Here is a 23762-nt window from a genome sequence, read left to right as displayed (position 1 = left end):
GGGGGGGATGATGGTGGGTTTAGTGGGAGAGGCGGAGGGTGCATGGGCAGGGTGTGTCCGGTATGATAGTGAGGGAAGCGGGCATGATCAACGTAGGCTGGTCGGTGCTGGGGTTCGGGGGAGCAGTGGTCTCAGGGTGGTTGTCTCGCCATCGTGCCCCTCTGGCTTGGTGTTTGGAAAGGGGATGGTTAGGGGATGTGAAGGAGGGTGGGGTGATTTGGGAAGGCTGACCGGAGAGTGGAGGCATTCCGCAGTGGTCGTTTTCCGGCCGACCCTGATGGATTGGGTGCACTCATGGTTAGTACGTGCTATTAGGTGTAGTTTCAGGTGCAACTTACACCTTATGTTGGACTTTATAAGTTCGGCTATATCACTGGGTGAGATTAGTCTTGGTTTCTGGGTTCCACTAAGCAGGGTGATATTATTCACTTATTCTAGGTTTTAGTGTACAAATTGTAACTAGGCTGCATATATTAGGCCGTTTTGAAGTGTAGCTACACCTATTATGCTGTTAGGTGGCCTATTTAGTTGCAACTACAGCACAGTTACGCTGTTTGATAGACTTTCTTCTAGCAAGCTGGAATACAGGTAAGCTATTAGGGAGAAATTGAATGTTGCAACGCCACAGGTATGCTTTTAGGTGGACTTTTAGGTGGAATACAGGTAAGCTATTAGAGAGAAATACAGGTAAGGTATTAGGGAGAAATTGAATGTAGCAACGCCACAGGTATGTTTTTAGGTGGACTTTTAAGTGCAATTTAGGAGGACTTTCTGACTGTAGTTCTAAATTCCATCGGGGCATGCTATGAGGCACACTTCTAGATTCAAGCAAGGTGCGCTATTAGGCCCACTTCTAAATTTGAGTTTTGTACAGATAGGATATCAGGGATGCTTCTATATTCAACTAATAACTCAACGCTAATGGGCACACTTTTGTACAGAGATGGATATTATATACACAGAGAGGATATTAAGTATACTTCCAAGTTCAATTTGCACAGAGGGGATTAGTAGAATTTCGATACTCTCGAGTTTATTGAGGCCTCTAGCACCTTTCTCGACGCCTTTTTCGATGGCATCGAAGCCTTTAACGTCCGCATCGACGACGTTGACGTTTTCTCAGCCACTCATGACGAATTTGGCCCCTTCTGCTCTAGAAATGGGATTTATACCATTTTCAAGACCTGATCACTCCAGAGTCTTATCTATTTATGAAGAAGGGGAGGATTCGGATCAGGAAAGACCTTTTGAGTTGCAGGGATCTGAAACTCCTGTACCAGAGGAATTTACCTCTGAGGAAGGTAGGTTGAAAGACCTCCAAGAATCCTTACAGGAAGCAAGTGGGTTGGACACTTCCCCAGAAGTGGAATTTGCCAGACCAGACCCAGGGGAACATGCTGAAACCCCTTATAGAACCTTGATGGCAAGGATATAGAGTTTATGGGGTGCTCCACACCCTCACCTGCTTTTCAACAAGACAACCTCACAGACATCTTGGTCAAAGGACCACAGGAGGATCCTGTGGTGCCATGTAATGCAGCATTACAAAGGAGAATATCGGCAAACTGGGAAACACCTGAGGTAATCCCGGCGGTGAACAAAAAATTATCAGCTAAATATAGGGAATCTTCTGCTGACCCTGAATATTTATCCAAACACTCAACTCCGGAGAGTCTGGTTGTTAAGGCAGCTACTTCATCAGGTACTAAATCGGCTTAGCCTACTGTTCCACAGAACAGGGATAATAAGAGATATGACTCTATGGCCAAAAAAGTATTTTCTGCATGTAGCATGGCGCTGAAATCCATCAATGCTACTTGTACGCTCACAAGGTTCAGCCACACACTTTGGGAATGTGCTTCATCAGCGGATGACTGCCTTCCGGAGGGAGAAGAAAGGGAAGCGTTCCTAAACATCATCAAGGATGGTAAAGACGCTATGTGCGAATCCCTTCAAACTGGCATCGATTCTGCTGACAGCATCAGCAGGGCCATGGCGGCAAGTACAACAACCCGGAGATTTGCTTGGTTGCAAAAGTCTGGTTTTGCTCCAGATGTGCAAAGCAGACTTTTGAATATGCCCTTTGACGGTTCTTTGTTTGGTAAGAAGGCGGATGACAGTTTAGAAAAACTACAAACATTAAAGGCAGCAGCAAAATCCCTGGGAGCTGCAATCCGTCAGACACCATATCGCCCCTCAGGAACCTCTTGGAGAGGTAAGTCCTTTTGCTTCTATTCCGCTTTCGGAAGAGGCAGAGGACAGCCTGTTCAAAGGGGTCCGAAAAAATTCACCCGAGGTGGACAGGGTAAAAATACAAAAGTTGCAGCAGCAGCAGGTGCCTCTTTACCCTCGGCATCTGCATCAGCCGCCTCCAAACCGCTCTGAGGAGTCTCCTCACAAGACACCAGTAGGGGGCAGGTTAACTCAACATCTGACGGAATGGCAGGCTATTACGTCAGATGCTTGGGCATTGGAGACAGTTGCCCAAGGTTACTGCCTGCCTTTTCTACGCATCCCTCAGAGTCATCCACCGGGGAACAGCTCTCTGAAAGTTCCAGATCTGCTCCTCTTGCAGGAAATTGTAGACCTGCTAGAGAAAGGTGCCATAGAACCGGTACCTGTAGCGAAGAGGAACAAGGGCTGGTACTCCCCCTACTTTCTCATACTGAAGAAAGACGGAGGACTGAGACCTATCTTGGATTTACGAGAATTGAACAAGTTCCTCGGTAAGGACAATTTCAAGATGGTAACTCTCTCAGATCCTTCAGGCCCTCCAGCTCCAGGACTGGCTGGTATCTCTGGACCTCCAGGATGCTTATTTCCATGTGCCAATCCATCTCAAACACAGCAAATACCTGAGGTTCACAATTGGCGGCTCTCATTATCAATTTCGAGTTCTGCCATTTGGGCTGACCTCCGCCCCGAGGGTCTTCACCAAGCTAATGTCGGTAGTGGCTGCAAGTCTAAGGAGGGAAGGGATTCACGTCTACCCCTACCTGGACGATTGGCTGATCAGAGCTGTATCTCCGGAACAAGCTCAGATTCAGCTAGATTATGTCTGCCACTTCCTTCACAAACTGGGCTTCTCCCTCAATTTAAAGAAATCACAGATGATACCATCACAGATACTCCAGTTCATTGGAGCGGTTCTGGACACTTCCCTGGGAAAAGCCTTGCCACCAGAGGTGAGGGCTCAAGATATTCTGCAGATGGTCACCAAGTTTCAAAATGCCCAACGTCTCCCAGCCTTCGACTTTTTGAGGTTGCTAGGCCTCATGGCATCCTGCATCTTCCTTGTGCCTAAGGCTCGCCTGAGAATGAGATCTCTTCAGTGGGCACTGAGAACTCAGTGGTTTCAATTCTCAGGGAGAATGACAGACCTCCTTCAGGTTCCGGACAAGGTGGCTCGATACCTTCAGTGGTGGGCCTGCCAGAAAAACATCTTGAAGGGAGAACTGTTTTGGCAACCATGGCCGGAGATAACAGTAGTCACAGATGCCTCGCTCACGGGGTGGGGAGCCCATACCAACGACTTGACCATCAGCGGTCGTTGGTCTCCATCGGAGTCCAGACTGCATATCAACTTGTTAGAGCTGAGAGCAATCAGACTAGCGCTGAAAGCTTTTCTGCCATCTGTACAGGGGAAAAATGTCCTGATAATGACGGACAACACAGTGGCCATGCACTACCTCAACAAAAGAGGAGGCGTGGGGTCACTGCCACTGTGCAGAGAGGCAATGCAGCTCTGATTTTGGGCAATTCAAGAAGGAATCTCTCTATCGGCAGTTAACCTAGCCGGAGAGAAGAACTTGACAGCGGACGCTCTGAGCAGGCAGGGCACAGTCTCCCACGAGTGGGAACTAGCTCAGGAAGTCCTTCAGGAGATCTTTGCCCTTTGGGGAACCCCTCAAGTGGATCTGTTCGCCACCAGTACCAACAGGAAGTGCAATCTGTTTTGTTCAAGGGAATTTCCCCCGAGAGGAGCTCTAGGGGACGCGTTCATAGTGGACTGGGAGTTTCCACTCCTGTACGCGTTTCCACCAGTCCCTGTCATTCCTCAAATGATCAGGAGGTTGAGAAGATTCCAGAGGACCATGATCCTAATTGCCACAGACTGGGCCAGGAGAACGTGGTACTCGGACCTTCTGGACATGTCCATCTGCCCTCCAATTCGTCTTCCACTCAAGGAGAATCTTCTCTCACAGAAGGGAGGTCAGGTTCTCCATCAGACATCAGAACCCTCAACCTTCACGCCTGGCTTCTGAAAGGTTGAGATACAAGGATTGGGACCTCCCTGATGACCTCATGGAGGTGTTGCTTTCGAGAGAAAAAACTAAAGATAAATCTGATTACCCCTCTTTCCATTGCCCCAATGTTCTGAAGTGACCCACAATTACAAACTAAACATATAGCATTTGAATTTGTTGCTATCCAGAGTCATGAACCCAATGCACATACAATACTTACAAAAATAATCTCAATTTTATTATTGTCACATGTTGTATCACATTAAAAAGGCAAACCATGCCACATACATGGTATTTACACATTTTCTACCAATTCACTGATTCATAAAAAACCTCTTACAATCTAAAAAGAACACCGTGCATCAAGCACTGATTTAAACAAAAGGGGTGAAAGCAACAAGATTTCATATTATTTAACCACTTTGTTTGCGCGAAAAATCCCATTGTTGTTTCACATGGGTATTTCAGATAGCTGTCGACATGTTTCGGCCGTTTTTCGTTTGACACTATCCCTAGTGTCTTTCAATCTTTTCTTTTATTAGGCCATCTTCAGGACAGAATTTCTTCAAACCAAGTCAAAAAACCGACTTTGTACCCCACAGAAAGATCAGCATAACCGATTCTACAAGAAATGCATAAAAACAAATACAACAAATAAGTCTAAAGTTAACTTATTTCATGGGTTCACAATATTAAAAAAAAAACGGACTCCGTACATATTGCGCTAGTCAACACAATATTTTAACACTGTACCCCTGCATATGTGAAACCTCTTCACGCAGACACAACAATATATAAACATCACTTAAAAAAACAGTGTAACATGCTAAGGCAATGTAAGCGGGCTGTCCGTAACTCCAACTCCTTCACTTAATCTATAGCTCATTAATAGCACTATTTCTTTAAATACTTTTCACATGAGATGTAATTAGAGCTGAGAAAATTCATGACTATTCTTACATTTATAGTTTTTCCTTGAATCACAAGTATCACATGTGACTCTTGACCCAGAGGCTTCACTTCATGGTATGCATCGTTATTTTCATTTGTATCACAATACTGTTGCTATTACTTACTATTTTTATCCGTAATGCTTTATTACGTATAAGTCCCAAGTTGTGAATACAGGACTATATGGAAACAGCACTGCTGCAAAACATGTTTAGCTAGCGTTGTCCCGCAGGAAAAAGAATACAGGCTTCCTGCTGAAGTACACTGCCCTATATAAACAAGATAAATATACCCTGGTCAAAAGCCTCTAGGATTAGACACAATTAAATGAGTTGTCCGGTTGGTCAAAATTATTTTCTGCTTGTTTTTTATATATTCCGAGCCTTGACCTTTGAAAAAAGCAATACTACACGGGATATAAGGGTGCACTTCAATACAAATGAGCTTACCCTTTTACATCAATGAACCCGCCATTTAAAAGGCATGAAATTACCCCTCCAGGCTGCCGTGAAACACACAGGGCGAGACGATTGCTAATTCGTTACAGCACCTGGCACCGTCATCAGGGGTGATTACAGTTCAAACCTAAAGGGACGGCAGACAACGAAACTTAATTACGGAGGGTTAACCTCTACCTGACACAATGCAGTAATAGAAAAGGGGGGGCACACACTCACCACCTTCCAAAGACGTCCACGTTGGCCACGTTGCTAGCTGCACTGCTGAGCATGCACGAGAGGCGCAAAGTTACAAGGCTTGGTATTTATAGCCGTAGCCTCAAAACACGTGATTTCCACACTCGGCTGACCACGCAGATCGCGCTCGATCACGTGAAATGGAGTCAAAAAAAGCAACAATTGACTGCTAATTGGTGAATTTTGTGACAAAATAACCCCAATGCAATACAATTTGCATATTTCAGTGGGCAGTTACCTCCAAAAAGACAATTACAAAGCACTTTTATAAAAGTAAAGTCCTATAGGGGGGCTGCTCGTCCAAAGGGACTCTACCTCTGGACTATTACAGATGCTGCACACACTAGTGTAACCAAGCACTCACTTACTCTGTTAGGGACTGCAGTATCTAAAGGTTGTTGTTAAAATCCCTCAACTGAAAAGTGCAACACCTGCACCCAACTCGTATTTTTTGCAGGTGCTAGCTCCAAAACATACAGAAACCTCATAAACAGAAAAGCCCGACCTATGCCAACGGGTGACTTTAAAGAAGGCTGTTCCACTCCACTGATAGATTGAGGCCATGTTGAGCTCTTTTTAAAGTATATATCCAGCGTTGCTCACACATGGTCAATTTAGTTTCTCTACTACCCCCTCTCGGAGTGCTAGTGTATTTATGTTTTTTCAATTCAAAATGAGCGACCAAAGGTTTATTGGCCACCTTATTTTTTAGGCACGATCTGTGTTCACAGATACGTTGCCTCACTGGCCTGGTCTGTTTTCCAATATATAGTAAGGAGCAAGGGCATTTAATCCCGTAAATCACCCAGTCTGAGGTGCAGTTGGTAAAAGAGCGTAGTTGCCACACTTTACCATTGAGATCAATGAAAGACATATTTTTTGTAAGATCACAAACTGAACATCGTCCACATTTGTGATGACCTATTACTTATGGCAAGTTCCAGAGTGTAGGCTGTAGTGTTGCACATTGTTTAACAGGATAGGTGTGCACCAATAAATCCCTATAATTCTTTTGCCTTTTAAAGTTAAATCTTGGGACAGCGGGTTGAAATCGGAAGTTTTTAGAAAATGCCAATGCTTTTTTACAATTCTTCTGAGGTCGTTACTGATGGGACTGTACGTCGTGAAACTGGTGATTTTGTCATCTTTGATGGTCTTATCCGGAAAGAGGCAACTTTCCTGATTGGTGTGTTGGGCACGCCTAAATGCTCCCGGGACTATTCTCTTAGGGTAACCACGGGACTTTAAACAACGTTTTAGATCTTTTCCTTCATTCAGAAAGTCACTCATTGAGGAACAATTCCTCCTAATCCTTAAGAATTGACCAACTGGTAAGTTATCTCGGAGACTTAGCGGATGAAAACTATTATATTTCAACAGATTGTTTTTGTCGGTTGGTTTTCGAAATAGAGTAGTTTGTAAATGTCCCGATGGAGTCTTTTTGATCAAAATAGCTAAAAAAGAGATTTGTTCCAGATCGCTAGACATAGTAAATTGAATGCAGTTGTTTTGTTTATTCAGCCACTTCAGGAAAACATTCAAACTGTTCTGATCTCCTTTCCATATCATCAACACATCATCAATGTAACAGAACCATTTGGTCACGTTACCTTTGTAAAGGTTGTTTTCATGGAAGACGGATGCTGCCTCAAACAAATCCATAAATACATTTTCTAGATCGGGGCGAAGGTCGCGCCCATACTTGCCCCATCTGTTGGAAAAAAGAGCCATCGTACAGGAAAAAATTCTCTGTTAATGCGAGACGTATACATTCTAAGATGAAATTCGTGGGTACCGCTTCCTGAGTTGTTGTACGTTTATTCAAAAAAGTTGCCATTACCTTTAGGCATTCTAGTTGTGGAATGCTGGTATATAGGGCTGTTACGTCTAGAGTAACCAACAAATCTGCTTGGTCAATCACCAAGTCTGCTAAGTGATTGATCATACTTGTAGTGTCTTTGATGAAAGATTTCATACTCCTAACAAAAGGTCTTAAAAACCAGTTGGTATACACAGAAAGGGGTTCCAAAATCGAGTTGAGTGCCGACACAATCGGTCTCCCTGGTGGTGTCAATCTGTTCTTGTGTATTTTAGATAATAGATAGAACGCCGGAATAGATGGATTCTTATTAATCAAAAAACTTTGTTCATCAACTGAGATCCAGCCTTCTCTTAAAGCATGGTCCATCAGGCTTTTGATCTCGTCCCTAATTCTAGGAGTAGGATCCCGATCTAGTTTTGTATAGAACAAAGGCTTGTTTAGTTGGGCCAATGCTTCTGTTTCATACAGCACTGTATCCCACAGAACTATTCCCCCCCTTTATCTGCTGGTTTGATCAGAAAGGAGGAATTATTCTGAAGAGATTTTAAAGCCTCTCGCTGACCGTGAGACATATTATCCCTTGCATGATTCCTGGTTCGTAGGAGTACCTAGGTATCCTCTGTAACTTTATTTTTCGAACGCCATGATAGCCGTCAAAACCATCGAATTGTTAGGAGAAAAAGAAGAAGGCCAGCAACAAAGTCTTTATACCGCTGTCGTTGGAACACATTTTGCAGCTGGTGGAGAGAAGAGAATATCGACCCCTTTTCACGTGGTACACCAACGGTGTTATCCTTTCTACTCTACTTGGAAAATTCAGGCCTTCAAGTTGGCACTATCAGGGGCTATCTCGCAGCGCTATCGATCTTCAAGCGCACTGCAGAGGAGCCATTGTATTTCAGATTACCCTTAGTAATACAATTCTAAAGGGATTAACTAATGTCTACCCTCCAAGACCGTTTCAGGTTCCTTTATGGGACTTAAATTTAGTCTTAAATTTCCTGATGGGTACTCCTTTCGAACCACTCCACTCTTGTTCACGAAGATTTCTCACCCTTAAAACTGTCTTATTAGTGGCTTTAACATCTGCTAGAAGGGTGAGCGAATTACAAGCTCTATCAGGTAAACCCCCTCATACAATTTTTCATAAAGACAACATTGTCCTACAGGTGAAGCCTCATTTCCTCCCAAAGGTGGTTTCTGAATTCCACATCACTCAGAAAATTACCTTACCTTCATTCTATCCGCCTCCCCATCCGGGGAAAGAGGAAGAAAGGCTACATAGGCTGGACCCAAGGCGCGCTTTAAGCTTTTACATCAGCAGACTTGCTAGGATTAGGCAAGGAGACCAACTGTTCGTAGGTTACTCAGGACACAAATTGGGACTACCGATAAAAAAACAAACCATTTCCAGATGGATTATTTTGGCCATTCTGGAATGTTACAAACTAGCAGGGAAAGAACTGCCTCAAAATCTTAGGGCTCATTCAACCAGGGGTATTGCAGCCTCCTCAGCCCTCCAAAGAGGGGTTCCGGTTCGAGACATATGTGCGGCTGCCACATGGTCGTCCGCACATACCTTCACAAGATTTTACACCTAGATTCCTCCTCTAGTCAAGAGACTAGGTTTGGCAAAGCCGTATTACATTCTGTTCATTCCTAAAAGGAAACATGGCATTTTACTCCCACCTCCAATTACACACCACTGCTATGGTAGTCTATCAAAGATAAGGAATACGTCGGAGGACACAATCCCTTCGAAGAATAAGTTACTTCTTACCTGGTAACGTTCTTTCGATGGGATGTTCCTCCGCCGTATTCCTTATCGCCCCTCCCATCCATCCCCGCAGTAATACTTCCCTCGTGGTTGCAGCTTACGCTCCTTCAAGGTCATTAACCAATTCATGTAAAACAACTGTTAACGTCAAAACGGTACTGAGCAACGGACGCTGCGCGAGTCTATTTATACGCGTGATGACGTCGGCACCGATACGGAGGCTGTCGAGGGACATCTGCTCGAGGGACGTCGACGCGCAGCGCCCTCTACTGAAAAAATGTATTTTCCGAGGCCAGCAAGCTGGGAGATGATCTATTATCAAAGATAAGGTATACGTCAGAGGAACATCCCATCGAAAGAACGTTACCAGGTAAGAAGTAACTTGTTCTTCTAAATTCAACTTTACACAGAGAGGCTATTAGGCACAATCCTAAAATTAACTTTACACAGAGAGGCTATTAGGGACGCTAGTCAGTTCAATCAGGGCACGCTATTAGGGACACTTCCAAAATTAACTTTGCACAGAGAAGCTATTAGGCACAGTTCTAAATTCGCCAGGGCATGCTTTTGGGTACACTTCTAAATTCAACTAGGACGCGCTATTAGGCAAAATTCTAAATTCGACTTTACACAGAGAGGATATTAGGCATAATTCTAAATCGGCTTTACACAGAGAGGATATTAGGCACACTTCTAAATTCAACTTTACACAGAGAGGTTATTAGGGGCACTAATCAGTTCAACCAGGGCACACTATTAGGCACACTTCTAAATTCAACTTTACACAGAGAAGCTATTAGGCACAATTCTAAAATCAACTTTGCACAGAGAGGATAATAGGGAAAATTCTAAATTCAACAGGGGACGCTATTGGGTACACTTCTATATGCAATTAAACCACAGATGGAAGAGATTACAACGGTTTAGCTTTCGGCGGATGAGTGGTAGGGTAGTATAGCGTGAAGTAATTGCTTCAGTCCCCGCCCTTGCCACACTTATTGTTGGCTTCTTGCTTCTCCAGCGGATTGTAGTGGAATGGGAGTTTCCACTGTTGTTCGTGTTTCCTCCAGTCCCCGTCATTTACGTAATAAGGAGGTTGAGGACGTTTTGGGAATCCATGATCCTGATTGCTCCGGATTGGGCCAGGAGAACGTGGTACCTGGACCTTCTAGAGATGGCCACCTACCCTCCAATTCGTCTTCCCCAAAAAGAGGACCTACTATCGCAAGAGGGAGGTAGCATTCTACACCCAGACATCAGGACTCTCAATCTTCACACCTGATGTCTGAAACAGTCTGAAACGGTGAGATATAAGGGTTGGAATCTTCCGGAAGACGTGATGTAGGTGTTACTTTCGTCGCAAAGACTAGCAACTAAATCCCTATACCACTGCTGTTGGAATACGTTTTTCAGCTGGTGCATGGAAAAGAAACTTGATGCTTTCACATGTAAACTTTGCCATGTTCTATCCGCAGGGTAAGTGAGCTACACGCCCTTTCTTCTAAGCCCCCTTTCACATCCTTTTTCAAGTATGAGGTTGTTCTCAGAGTTCGATAATCCTTTCTTCCGAAAGTTGTGGCGGAGTTTCACCTTGCACAATGTAGAGTATTGCCCACATTTTATCCTCCTCTTCACCTGTCAAAAGAGGAGGAGAGACTACATCATCTGGACCCAAAAGGGGAATTAAGTTACTAAATTAGACAGCAAATGTTTGTCAAGATGACCAGCTCTTCATTGATTACGCTGAACAAAGATTAGGCTTGGCTGTCACAAATCAAACAATCTCTAGATTGATTTTTCATTTGTTTAACAGAATGCTACTCTCTTCCGGTCAAAGATATACCCGATGGATTGAGGGCACATTCCACTAGATGCTTGGCTGCTTCCTCGGCTCTAGAAAGAGGTGTGCCAGTGCAGGACTTCTGCAGAGCAGCAACCTGGTCATCCCTTCATACTTTATCAGGAGAGGAGATCAAATTTGACAAAGCTGTCCTCAATAATATCAACAAATAAGACAATTCTTGGCACCCACCTCCTAAGACAAGCTGCTTTCGGAGTCTATCAAAGATGAGGAATACATGGGATGACCCAATCCATTCGAAGAATAAGTTGCTTACCGGTGGTAACATTTGTTTGACTGGAAGTTCCTCCCACATATTCCTCATCCCCTCCCGTCCATCCCCTCTTGCTTGCCTAGGATTTCTGTGTCTTACACCTTCCTTTTTTCGCAACGTCCAGCTTGTTGCCTCCTATGACACAGCAATCAAATTAAAGGAGGAAAAAACTAGAACTGAGTTAACGGTCAGCGCGCGTGCTTCATAAACCAGCATCGACGTCATGAAGTACGCTACGCAGGCCGTACAAGACCATGACTCAACGCTACACAAACCTATTAAAAAAAAAAAAAGAATCCGAATCAAGCTGCAAGCAGACTTGAATATATAATAAAATGGGCACTACAGTGGAGGAACCTGAGGGAGTACCTTCCTTCAAAGTAAGGGCTTGAGAAATCGACTGGCGACAATTCATGTCATCATCAGGCAGTGGAGAGGTTGCATGGTATGGGTGTTTCAAACCGGAAATGAAGATATTATAGTAAGAGGAAAATGTTGGTTAGTTTAGTGTAGGTGAGGAAGAAAGAATTTCTTTTTTTCAGGCAAGTGGAGCAAGGGAACTTTAACTTACTCCAGCAATGTATAAGGAGTTTCATGGCCACCTTCAGCTGGCCTATAAGAGGAGTGACCCATGACTGGGGCATGGTTGTTAGGGGCTGAAAGAGCTAGCAGGATAGTGGTGCTCGAAGGGAGAGACAAATGCCTAGGGTGCTCAATAGATCTGGTGTGGGATGGGGAGAACTAGGAGGGAGGTCCTTACTTCTGCTAGGCATGGAGTCATGGAATACATTTTGGATGTTCAGTTAGGAATAAGAATGGTAGAGCAAAGTGAGACTGGAGGTTGATGAGGACAGAAAGTGGAGGCAGGAATGAATGTGCACCCAGTGTATTATTGTGGCAAAGCTCTGATTTCACATGTCATTACCTTATTGCATTGGGGACATAAGTAGCACTTCTGAAGCACAGTATGTAGACCAGTGCAGCATACCATGCCTGAGCAAGACCATCACAGTGGCATCATGGCCAGAGAACAGTGCATAAGGAGCATGTTAACTGGGCAGTGGAGACAGGTGCACTTCACCCAGCTGTTAGCACTTCATATAAGTGTACTGCACCTGAGGTATAGTCGTATGCTGTGCCCCAGGGCACTATAGTGTGATAAAGTCCCATGCTTGAGGCTAGAGGATCAGACTGAGGGAACACTGGGTGCTGGTGACTGCTACCCGCCCTGTTATTCGGGCCTGGAGGAGGTAGCGGGTATATCCCTCCGTCTCTCGGCTCATCCCCAGCCTCCTATTGCCCAGTCCTGGTTTCTCTTAGCCCCCATTGTAGGGCTGAAAACCTTTAACATCAGACGAACAGAGCACAAAATGTAACATACAAAGTGGTCTGCAAACCGACTACTGTGAGGATCTGTGAGCCTCAGAATAAGGCTAAAGAGGCATGGTTTCAACAAAGACAACAGAGTACATGTACCTGTTGCTGTGTCATCCGCAAACTTCACACAGACCTGCCTGCCCAGACATCCAAAGAGCAAGAATGTTCAAAAGATGAACTTCTTAAGACTTGCTACAAGAATGCGTGGCCACCCTATTACAAAACCAAGATGGCGGAAAGGGTTAAAATAACATTGCCAGCGAAGATTCAAGGCAGACTGCCTGCTGAATAACAACACATGGCCAATTTGTAGTTCACAGTGAAAAACAACCAATCATTTTACTCTTACATACCATTCATACCCCTGAAATGCCTTGTACAATTGAACTGCCCAGCCTAGCCCCACAGGGTTTTAAAAGGATAGTGACGGGGTTAAAGTATTAATGCTAGAAGTATAGTGTGAGGTAGAGTGTGGCAATACAAGAGTGCAGAGGGGGAGGCTGAGGTGGTGAAGAGAAAGGAAAGCTAGAGAAGAGCGGGAGGCAAAGAAAACAGAGCAATGGAAGGAAGATTAGATAGTGGAGCAAGGAGACTGGTGGAAGAGGAAGTGAGACCGGAGCTGGGAGTGTAGTGCAGAGGAGCGAGAATAAGGTAGAGGTCAAGAGAGAACAGCAGAGGTGGTAGAAGGGAATATGGAGAGGGTGGGAGAAAGGTGAAGGATAGAGAACTAGGAGCAGAGAAAGGCGAGACTAACAGGGAAGGTGGAGTTCCTACAAAGATTGGAGGAGTGGGGGCACAAGTAATTTGAAGAGCACATTAGGCCAAAGGAAGGAAGGACAGATACAAGGAAGAATAAGGTAGTGAGAAAGAGACACATAGGAGTGAATTGTCAGCCATTTTGTCCAGGAGGCGGGAAAGTGTAGAGGTGGATTGGAATATAAATGCTTAGAAGGAGAGAGAGCAACAGTCCAAGACCCATGACCTTAACCATATTTACTCAGCGATTCAGAACATCTGGGTCAAGATTGAAGGCATGCCTAACCGCCCAGATGAAACCAGTTGGTTTCTTGAGAAGGATAGAATAAAGCATGTTGTTCCCAGGGTCCCACATAAGTGAGAGTGTCTGATTCCTGAGCCCCTCTTGACGGCCCAAGGTACCAGGCATGATGTTTCCAGGTATTTAAGTCTGCTGGAACTACAGAACATCCCGACGAGAGCTGCCATGACAAGAAATACCCAACAATTTGCTAATAAAGGAGTGCAGGACGCTTAAAACAGCAGAGATTGTGAGTGTCTGTTTGCCAGCTGCAAGCCACAATTTATTTGGGGAGAAAATAATGGACTATGGGACATGGTCCAAAGGGAAGCTGTCAATGTTACAACTATTCCAGAAACCCACCCAGTGCACTCAGTAAAACCTATCCCTTGCTTTTACTACTGATACTGAAGCTAAATCTTGTCTTCTGAGTTATCTGCTCATCACTCGGATGTGAAAATGGTCAATGTTATATCATTACAAATTGAACACATTTTACAAAAATAACTTTTGTTATGGGACGTTATGCTATACTACTTAGGTTAGAAATAAATCTGTGTTAAAAAGAAAACTACAAATTCCCCCAAAAATCATCAGTTCACGGCCCCTTGTTCGTTTTTAAACCTGAACACCACAGCATTTGCTAGTAACAATTAGCAACATAACCATGACTCACTCCTCCCATGCACTGACATGACCATACAGATGTCATAACAGATGAGTGCAACATTTTTGTACAGGCACCTTGTTGCACTGTCTCTGTTAAGGTCAGATACAGTGTTGCATGTTTCCATAGACCTTAGTCAGTCGGCCTGCGGACGCGATCAGGGTACTGCAACTAGGGAATGGATGCAGACCATGCCTTGGGCCCAGTCCTAGCCTGTCATTGTAGCATGTCAGTACCTGTTATCATTGTAACCAGGGCCTGGTGCCCTAGGGCACTGTGCTCGAGGCTTGGCCATGGTGCAGTAGGTAGCATATTTCCGTTAATGAGTGGCTGGAAGCCTTGTCACAGGGCACCTTGGGTAGGAGTACTGTGTAGAGAGTATGGGTTATGACGTGCGAGACTGCAGGACATTTTGGCAGCCTATTCCCTGTGAACCATGGGGGGGGGGGGTACTGAATCTCAGCCTTGGTGCCTACAATGCATGGGGCCTTATTCCAGAAAACATACTGCCTGGGGTAAATCATTATTCCTCCAAATGTATCGCTCCATCATGCACAAACCCACAGTGGTATTCCAATTACACAGAACCACCGGAGGTAAATCCGTCCGGTGTTGAAAAGCTAATGTTTAAATTTCAGGGACTGGCATGTAATCCCTAATGCACAAACCATTCATTCATCATGTGTGCGTGTGTGTGCCTGCGTTTCTTTTTAATGTTCACACATGACACACTATTGGTATGGTAATAGCTAATAATTTGAAGACAAGCGAAAATGTCTTATCTTTGGTTGTATTTTATTCCCTAATGGAGATTGAAAACAGTTATACAGTTCTGGCAGCTATATTTTTAGCACTAGTGATAATTACCCCCAGCAATCTTTGCTATAGGAGGTAACATGGCAGAGTAGGTTTTCCTGGCAGACAGTATTCTCCTCTTCAGTAATGGCCAGAAGCCAGGCCAAGCCAACAATGCACTCCAGAGTACTGTGCTCTGGGCTTGGTCTTCAACCATGCAACATGTGCAGTCGTCATAAGTCAGGGCCCAGGTCATGCTGTCCACGCACTAAAGCCATGGGTATTGCTTTTGTAGCATGATCTCAGGTAATGATTCTGGTGTGTTACCTGCAGCATATGGCATATGGCACCAGTGCTACATGATCAGAGGTTGTCATTACAAGGCCCATACATGTATAGTAATGCTAGTTACATGCTTACCTAAAGTCCATTGCAAAATTATAAATTCCTTGAAGATATCTGCTGCTGAAAGTACATAAAGTTTTATGCAACCCACCGAAATCTACCCCCCTTCAGCTCTGATCACCTATTTATTTATTTTAACTTTTATACCGAGCCACATGCCCGCAGGCCTCAGGGCGCACGTGATGTCAATCATTATCAAACCTGGACAGGATACAGAGTACAGTGTTATATTGGCAGGTCGTATGACAAAGTCTAATTAGGAAACTCCCTGTAGGACTCCAGGGGGAATCTGTGGAACAGGGAGATCCATCCGGAGTGTGATGTGTGTGCTACCTTGAGGCAGTGAATGGTGGATTCCCCGAAGGCCCTTCATATAGCCGAGACGTACCTGTGACATGAGATCAGCATTAGAGGTTCTGCAGTGTGTACACCCTTAAGAGAGGTCGGTAGGTTCCCTTATTCACATATGACACAAACCCTTACAGGTTGGCTATTTACATCATGGTTAGAGATGGAATATGAATATTTGCTGCGAACCAGCCCTCAGACACTGGAGACCAGAACAAGAGATAGAAATCTGCCCCAAGAGGGACATCTGTAGCTGAAGAGTAAGAATTTCTTAGCCTGGCGATTACCCATAGCATGGGGAATAAATTATTGATGATAGAAGTGTGTTGAAGCTATTATTGTGGCACAGGAAGCTGGTCGATGGCTAGAGGGTGAGATGATCTAGCCCTGACACGAACCTTAAGCAAGTGGGGAGAAATACTTGCGGATAAGAATATGTTGAAGTTATAGTTATGAGCCAGGTGGGTGACTCGTGGATAGAAGGTGAAAATATCTAGACGGGGCATGCACCCTAAGCAAGTGAGACGTTTTCCTGCCGGTAAGAGATTGGTAAAAAACTAGGTGGAGAAATAAATCCCTGAGACCAAACGCAAGAAAACCAGGCGCCATTTCCCGGAAGTGGACCTTTTCAGATCATTAACTACGGAATCCTTGAGGAAGAACAATGTCTCAATGTTAGGGACACTTTCAGTTGACCCAGCCTTAAATGTGTACTAAGGGGACCTCTATGATTTCAAGTATCATTTCTGTTGGACGCATAAGCATTTTCCAAACCCATTCTGCACCAAAGTTTATAAACGTTTTGCACATTGACCTCTGAGTTGAGTGCTCTGTTGTTTCTTATGTGACAACTCCTGCGCGTTTTTGCTTTGCCACTTTCAGTTAGGGTGAGAATTCAATAACCTGCTGTGTCTGCAATCCCAGCGGGATTGCGTTTTCATGCTAAGTGATAGAGGGTTTCCAAAAATGTACATACACTTGTCCCTGGAGGCTCATCAACCATCTGCATAATGTCTAACTTTTATTTTAAATGCTGACAAAATGCATGCCTCTTGTGCATGCCTTGGCTCCCCCGTGTACTCGGGCATACAATAGAGGCATGAATTGTCCTCATTCATACATTTCTCTTAGTAGCAATGTCCGCTGATATGGGTTTGAAGCCAGACTAATACTTTTTACTAGTCAATTAAGCAAGTGAGATGTCAATGGAAAACTTAATCTTAAAGAAAACACGATAATCTAGAAAGCACAATATGCACACAAAACGAGTAATGAGTAGATTATACAATGTTTGGTTGAAGGCTATTTAGTCTAACTACGTGGTGGAGTTTGTGGGTCATACACAGTGAGCATCAGTAAGAAGAGTTCTGCGTTTCCATTGTTTGAAGAACACTGCCCCTGCTCAGTAATCCTGAAATTCCCCATCCATATCATAATGTGTAGAGAAACACACATGAACGTAATCATGAGAGATGCCCACTAAACAAATCAATAAAATAATGTGTAGAACGAGATACACTCTTGATCATAAACATGAGCGACGCCCTCTAAAAACATTTTTGTATGTGTTTTTTCATTGTTTCTGTAGCATTTCCTAATGTCCATGTTGTGTCTCCTACATGGTTGCCATTTGTCATGGAAATTGAGGTATTTGTATTTTTTTATATTTGTATTTATTTATTTGTAGAGCGCTCCCGGCCCTGAGGCAGCTGGGCGCATTTCTTACAGCTCTTAAAGCTCTCAAGGCAGTACAGTTACACACGATTATACAATTCAATGACAAATGAAATAGGTTACAACAAGAGTAGGCAGGACACAGTATTGAGTGCAAACAAATAACAAAAGGGCGTAGCCGCAGCCACGGCCATACTAGTGAGAGCCATGAGAATGCTGACTGTTAAAATCAAGTTCATGCAGCCAGAGTGTAGATTTTCTATTGAAAGTAGGGAAGGAGGATTCAGACCTAATGGACGGCGGAAGCGTGTTCCATAGCTTTGCCGCCTGGACAGGAAAGCTGGATCCCCCTGAATTCTGTAGCTTTAATCTAGGGATAGACATAGTGTGGACTTGGGCCAATCTTAGGGGCCTTGTTGAGGTGTGTGGCAGAAGTCTGTTGGAGAGGTATGCAGGGGCGAGATTGGCTCTGGCTTTGTGTGTTAAGGCAAGTGTTTTGAGGGTAATTCTGTGCCGAACAGATAGCCAATTAAGGTTGGGTCTTGTGTCAGATATGTGTAACTTCTTCGGGATGTTGAGGGCGGCCCTGATAGCATTATTCGGTGTCACTTGTAGCTTGTTAATGTTTCTGAGGCTAGCCCCTAGAAAGAGAGCGTTGCAATAATTGATCTTTGACATAACTAGCGTTCTGGCCAGGGTGATACAGTTGGGTGTCGTAAGGAATGTCCTACAGGCAATAATTAACTTGCAGGTATAGGCAGATGCTGCTACCATGGCGTTTGTCTGGTGAAGGATAATGTATCATCTAGGTAAATACCGAGAGTTTTAGTGTTATTGGAGGCCATGATGATGTTGCCATCAATAATGAAGGATTTGAATGAAGGGTCGAGTTTGTTCAGTCTGGAGTGGGAACCGAGTATTAGTATCTCGGTTTTCTCATCGTTTAGACCGAGTCCATGGTTCGCCATCCAGGCTTGGATCACTGAGCAGATTCCATTAAGGGCTTTTGTTTCTGCAGTGCGGTCTCCTGTGATGGGGTAAGTATCTGGGTGTCAACGGCGTAGTTAGTATACGAGACACCCATGTAATCAAGAATATCGAATAAAGGCTTAGTAAAGACATTATAGAGTGTAGGGGAGACGCATGATCCTTGAGGGACCCCACAGAGTACTAGAGAAGGTTCAGCAGAGGCTCAAGGCGAGAAAACTCTCATGGTTCTGTTAGCAAGGAAAGACCTAAGCCAAGAGGTAGCAGAGTCTGAGAAGTGTGCAGCTGTTTTTAGGTGTTGGCACAGTATTTGATGGTTGACGAGATCGAAGGCCGCCGATAGGTCGAGCAGTAGTAGGAGTGCAAGTTGGTCCTTGTATTTTATATCTTGTATTTGGGTTACAAGGTCAATTAAGGCAGTTTCCGTGCCATGTCTGGGGTGGAAACTAGATTACCTGAGGCCCAGGAGGTTATTAGTTTCTAGATATGCTTGAATTTGTAAATAGGCGGCGCGGTCCAATATTTTTAGTAGAAAGGGCACCGTCGTGATAGGTCTGTAATTCGAAGGGTTGCTGGGGTCGAGTGAAGATTTTTTGATGAGTGGAATGACCCAAGCAGCTTTTAAATTGTCGGAACCCGTACCTCTTTTAAAGGAGGCATTGATAAGGTTGGTAATGAAAGGTGCAGCCGCTTTAATGACTGGAGCGGGGCAGGCGTTGCCTTAACAATTAGACAGTTCTAGCTACCTAATGATATTTACCACTTCCCAGGTGTCTAAAGTTGAGAAGCTGAATGGTTTGATTGAAGGTTCGGGACCGGTATTGTTGGGGGTGGGTATCTTGTGATAAGGGTCAGTCAGCAGGTATTGTTTTTTTAAGTTAATTTTGGTTTGGAGCATCAATATTTTATCTAGGAGAGCCTTCTGGATGTTAGTACAAAATGCAGCATCTGTGATACAATTGTCGGTAGGGGAGATGGGTGATTCAAGTTCTTTAAGAATCTTGAACAATTCTTTTGTATTCGATTCTGCTAGCGTGATGCGTTCATTGTAGTTATTTTTTAGCTTGTATGATAGCTTCTTTGTAGTTGGAGGAAGCAGTACTCAGCGTAGTTTTGTTATTAAGTGTTTGGCAGTTTTTCCAAAGTGCTTCTGCAATTCTTTTGGTTTCGCGCAGTTCTCTCAAATGGGGTGTGTACCAGGAATTAAGATGGCAACGTGGTTTAGATTTACGCATTTTTAGCGGGGCAATGATATTTAATACTTTCAGGATGGCATGAGTGTAGTGTATTGTTGAGAAGGGGGAGAATGAGAGGGAGCAATTTATCTGTTGTGATGTTTTTCTTATTACGAGTGAGGGTCGCCGGTGCAGTGTTCACCGTAGGACTGTGTGGAGTAGCGTTAATGGCGAAGGTTATTTTGTAATGATCTGACCAGATACATGGTGTGATGGTTATCAGGTTAGTACTACAGTTAAGGTCTGCAAGCCAATCTAAGGTTCTCCCTTTGATATGAGTCGGTTCATGAATGTGGTGGGTGTAACCTAGATCTGAGAGCGTGCTGGCTAGGTCAGTGGTGTTAGTGTCTCCTGGGTCGTTAAGGCCAAGGTTGAAATCGCCCAGTATTATACTTTGTGAGTTAGGTTTGGCATTATTAGTACGGAGTGACACAATGACCTCAGAGAAGGTTGATGTAGGACCGGGTGGTCGGTAAATTATATGTACTGTGACCGTCTGATTGGAAGATAGTGTTAGTTTGAAAGATAGTGATTCACCGGATGAGATCTGGGAGTTAGGAATGGCTCTGATGAAGTGAGTTCTTGAAAATGACGGCATTTCCTCCAGCTTTCACTTGGACTGTATTTCTATCACATCTGATTATAGAATAATTGGCTGGGATGGCTAGGGACAATGAAGGTGTTGCAGAATTAATACTGGCAGCCCAAACCTTGCAGCCATCACCTCTTTTGTTTTGTCTAAGGCATCCCTTAAAGACCCAGACACTTTTTATGTAGTTTTATTGGTGGCAATTACAAAATTGGGCCACCTCAAAGAAATTTGAGCCCAAATAAGGGTATCCCTGAGAAGTGAAACCCTTAATCTTACATGCTTTTGAGAACACCCCTACCAAAAGGAAAGGATCTAACAACTGGGATCTTTATCCCCTAAACTAGATAACTTTCCCAGTGTTCCCCTCTGTCCTGTTGGCAAGGTCCTGTGATTGCTAGGGATTAAGCCAAAAGGTTGGCGGTAAGGTTTCAAGCACAAATAAGATAACGATAAATGCCTCTTTCAGGTTTTTGGAATCAGTCTTTAAATATTTGGCCTCATCACTTCGTGGCCCTCCCTGGTAGGACATTTCAGCTCATATTCAGTAATAGTTCAGGAGATCAAGAGCCCTCTCGCTTCTTTCTTGGCCATATAGTCTAAAGGTGTCTATCATCCATTGCTGGTCCCGATGGACTGTTGAGGTTCAGAGAAAGGAGTAAGGCAACAGGTGAAAGAATGCAAAAGTGAGGCCGGTGGAGGGTAGTAGAGGAGCAGCATCTGGAGGAAAGATGGAACAAAGAGAGCGAGAAATGGAAAGAGGAAAGGAGGTAAGCACACAACACTGTTACAGAAATCATTGGCAAGGAGACTGCATGGGACAGAAAAGGCTTGGATTAAAGAGGTGAGGGAAAGACTACCCAAACAGTGTGGGGCATCAAGTCGAGATGGAGTAGTATCTGAGGAGACAGCAGCAGGGATGGCAGGAGTCATTGCTGGGGTCCAGTCTTAAGAGGCACCTGCCTCATAGGCAACAGTTCAGCTCACACATTAAAGAGTATTTTAGGGTCTGCCAAAACCACTGCGATATCGGAGCCTCATCGTACGGAGGCCCAGGGAGGCCTGTCGCAGCGTCATTTCATCTTTGGAACCCTCAAAAAAGAACCAGGGTTCCCTCTACCTCTTAAGGGTGCATTACCCACCTGGAACTTCCACATCCTGACCAAGCAACAACAGATCCATCTTTCAGCCAAGACCAGAAAAGTGCATTGGGGCACGTGGAATCCTAGAGACCAGCAAGAACCAGAGGTGAAGGGAAGAGAGGAAGGGGTTCACAGAATGTGGGCCTAAACAACCTCGCATTGCTTTCATGTGATTTCTTTGATTGCCCGCAGTTCATAAAATCAGTCCATGCAAAACTGTTGGCCTACTTTTGTTGTGAAATGAGCACCGTAGAACCTACCTTTCAGAGTCTTGAGTTGTCTGTTCACCCCTCAGCCATGACACTGCACATTCAGAGACCTGAAAAAATGAGGACAATAAACCAGGAAATCTATACGAGTATCGTGGCTCAATTAAGCGCTAACCTCTGTGTGCATACAGCAGTCACACAAATTCATCCAGGAGCTACAGACACTAATATAAAGTGTGGATGAAGAACATTTCACAAGCGTTCAAAAGTTGCTGCCTATTTCCTTGGCTGAACTTTGAATCTAAACAACACTGAATTTACAGCAAAAAGAGGGACACATTCGAAAACCCTATTCATTTTTTTCTACAGATAGAAAATGGAAAGTCATGCAGTGGGATGTGCTGAGCAAATGGCACTGACTTTTAGAAAGTAAAACTGTTATGGGCTGGAAGGTAACCTTACTATGATTTTCACAGATGTCCTTGCCTGATCAGTACTACGTCAGTGAACAGTAGCAGGCAATGTGTCCCATTAAATGAAAATTTGAGGTATTTCAAGTTTAACAAGTTGTAGGAAGGTATTGTTTGTAAATGTGTACATTAAGTGGCTGAAGGCACACTTTTAAGTCATTTCTGTTACACCACACGCATTCACGAGGGCGTGTTCTGGGGGGGAGGAGCAATTGGCAGAGAGTGGGAATAACCATAGGGATTAGCATGTCCATAGGTGGTAAATGAATTAATGAAAAGCCAAACACCCACATGCTCCGTCCCTTTTCATATCCCATCTCCCTCCTAGCTGTACTCCTAAGCAGATAGTTCTGACGTATAGCTTGTCCAAGAATGCTGTCTAATAGCCAAGACTAAAAAAGAAAGACATACTTGTTCTGCGAGTCTTTGTTAGCAAAGCATCACTAAATGATGTTTCTGTTCAGTGCACCATTATGATCTCCCACTTGTCAATGGTTAGGTATTAAGCCAGCATTGTACTGACAGCTCTTTATTTCTGCTCACAAATGACTGTAAATTGCTATTGAGGAAGCCTGGGCAGGCACAGTTTGAATCATATTCATGACTATTTGGAGCTCTGTTGGAAAATATAACCCAGAGACTCTCTTGCTGCTAAGATGAGCGCAACATCTCATAATATGGTTTCTTGTATGAATGTATAATTCTCCATCCGTGTCATCTCATTTAGGGAAGCAAGTGAACAGGAAGATTGGCTGTCATCTTCAGCGAACTTTGGCGTGGAATTTGAGACCGATGGTGATGATGAAGAGCAGTCTCGCCAAGACAAGAAAAATGTTATGTCACTTTCTTGACCAACAGACATTTCACTTATATTTATATTTCCTTGATTATTAAATAACTACATCACTGATGTTATTAATTGTTGTGCGGACTTAATTTAGTGACTGATAGATACATTCCAGTCTTAATTTTACAGGCTGCAAACTTTATTTCCAACTGCTTTACTCAAAAGCTGCCAAACTATTCTGAATGCGGTATTTATACAAATATTAGTATAATAGTAGCCATTGACGTTAGTGATTTTGAAATGAGCCTGTCTCCATATGCAGCCAAGAGCTGCAGGTGCATATGGTTTGTAAATGCCTTACTTTACAAAAGATGCAAGGGAACCCCAACAGCTGCAGGCATGGCAAATAATCCACCACACTTCAACAGCACCTTC

The 23762-nt window shown here is 44.0% G+C and overlaps 1 protein-coding gene across 1 annotated transcript in view; it reads left to right on the top strand.

Annotated features, from left to right (window-relative positions):
- Nucleotides 1-23524, top strand: part of ZBBX (zinc finger B-box domain containing) — a 1294113-nt gene extending 1270589 nt beyond the window's left edge. Inside the window, exon 21 of the mRNA XM_069618490.1 lies at nt 23268-23524. Coding sequence (XP_069474591.1) covers nt 23268-23391 — 124 coding nt within the window. The 3' untranslated portion in view covers nt 23392-23524. The remainder of the gene's footprint in view (nt 1-23267) is intronic.
- The last annotated feature ends 238 nt before the right edge of the window (nt 23525-23762 follow it).

Source organism: Ambystoma mexicanum, chromosome 10, assembly GCF_040938575.1.
Source record: "Ambystoma mexicanum isolate Mex_15411 chromosome 10, UKY_AmexF1_1, whole genome shotgun sequence".
NCBI lineage: Eukaryota > Metazoa > Chordata > Amphibia > Caudata > Ambystomatidae > Ambystoma > Ambystoma mexicanum.
The sequence above is the reverse complement of the archived record's forward strand: the minus strand, read 5'-3'. Positions and strand labels throughout refer to the sequence as shown.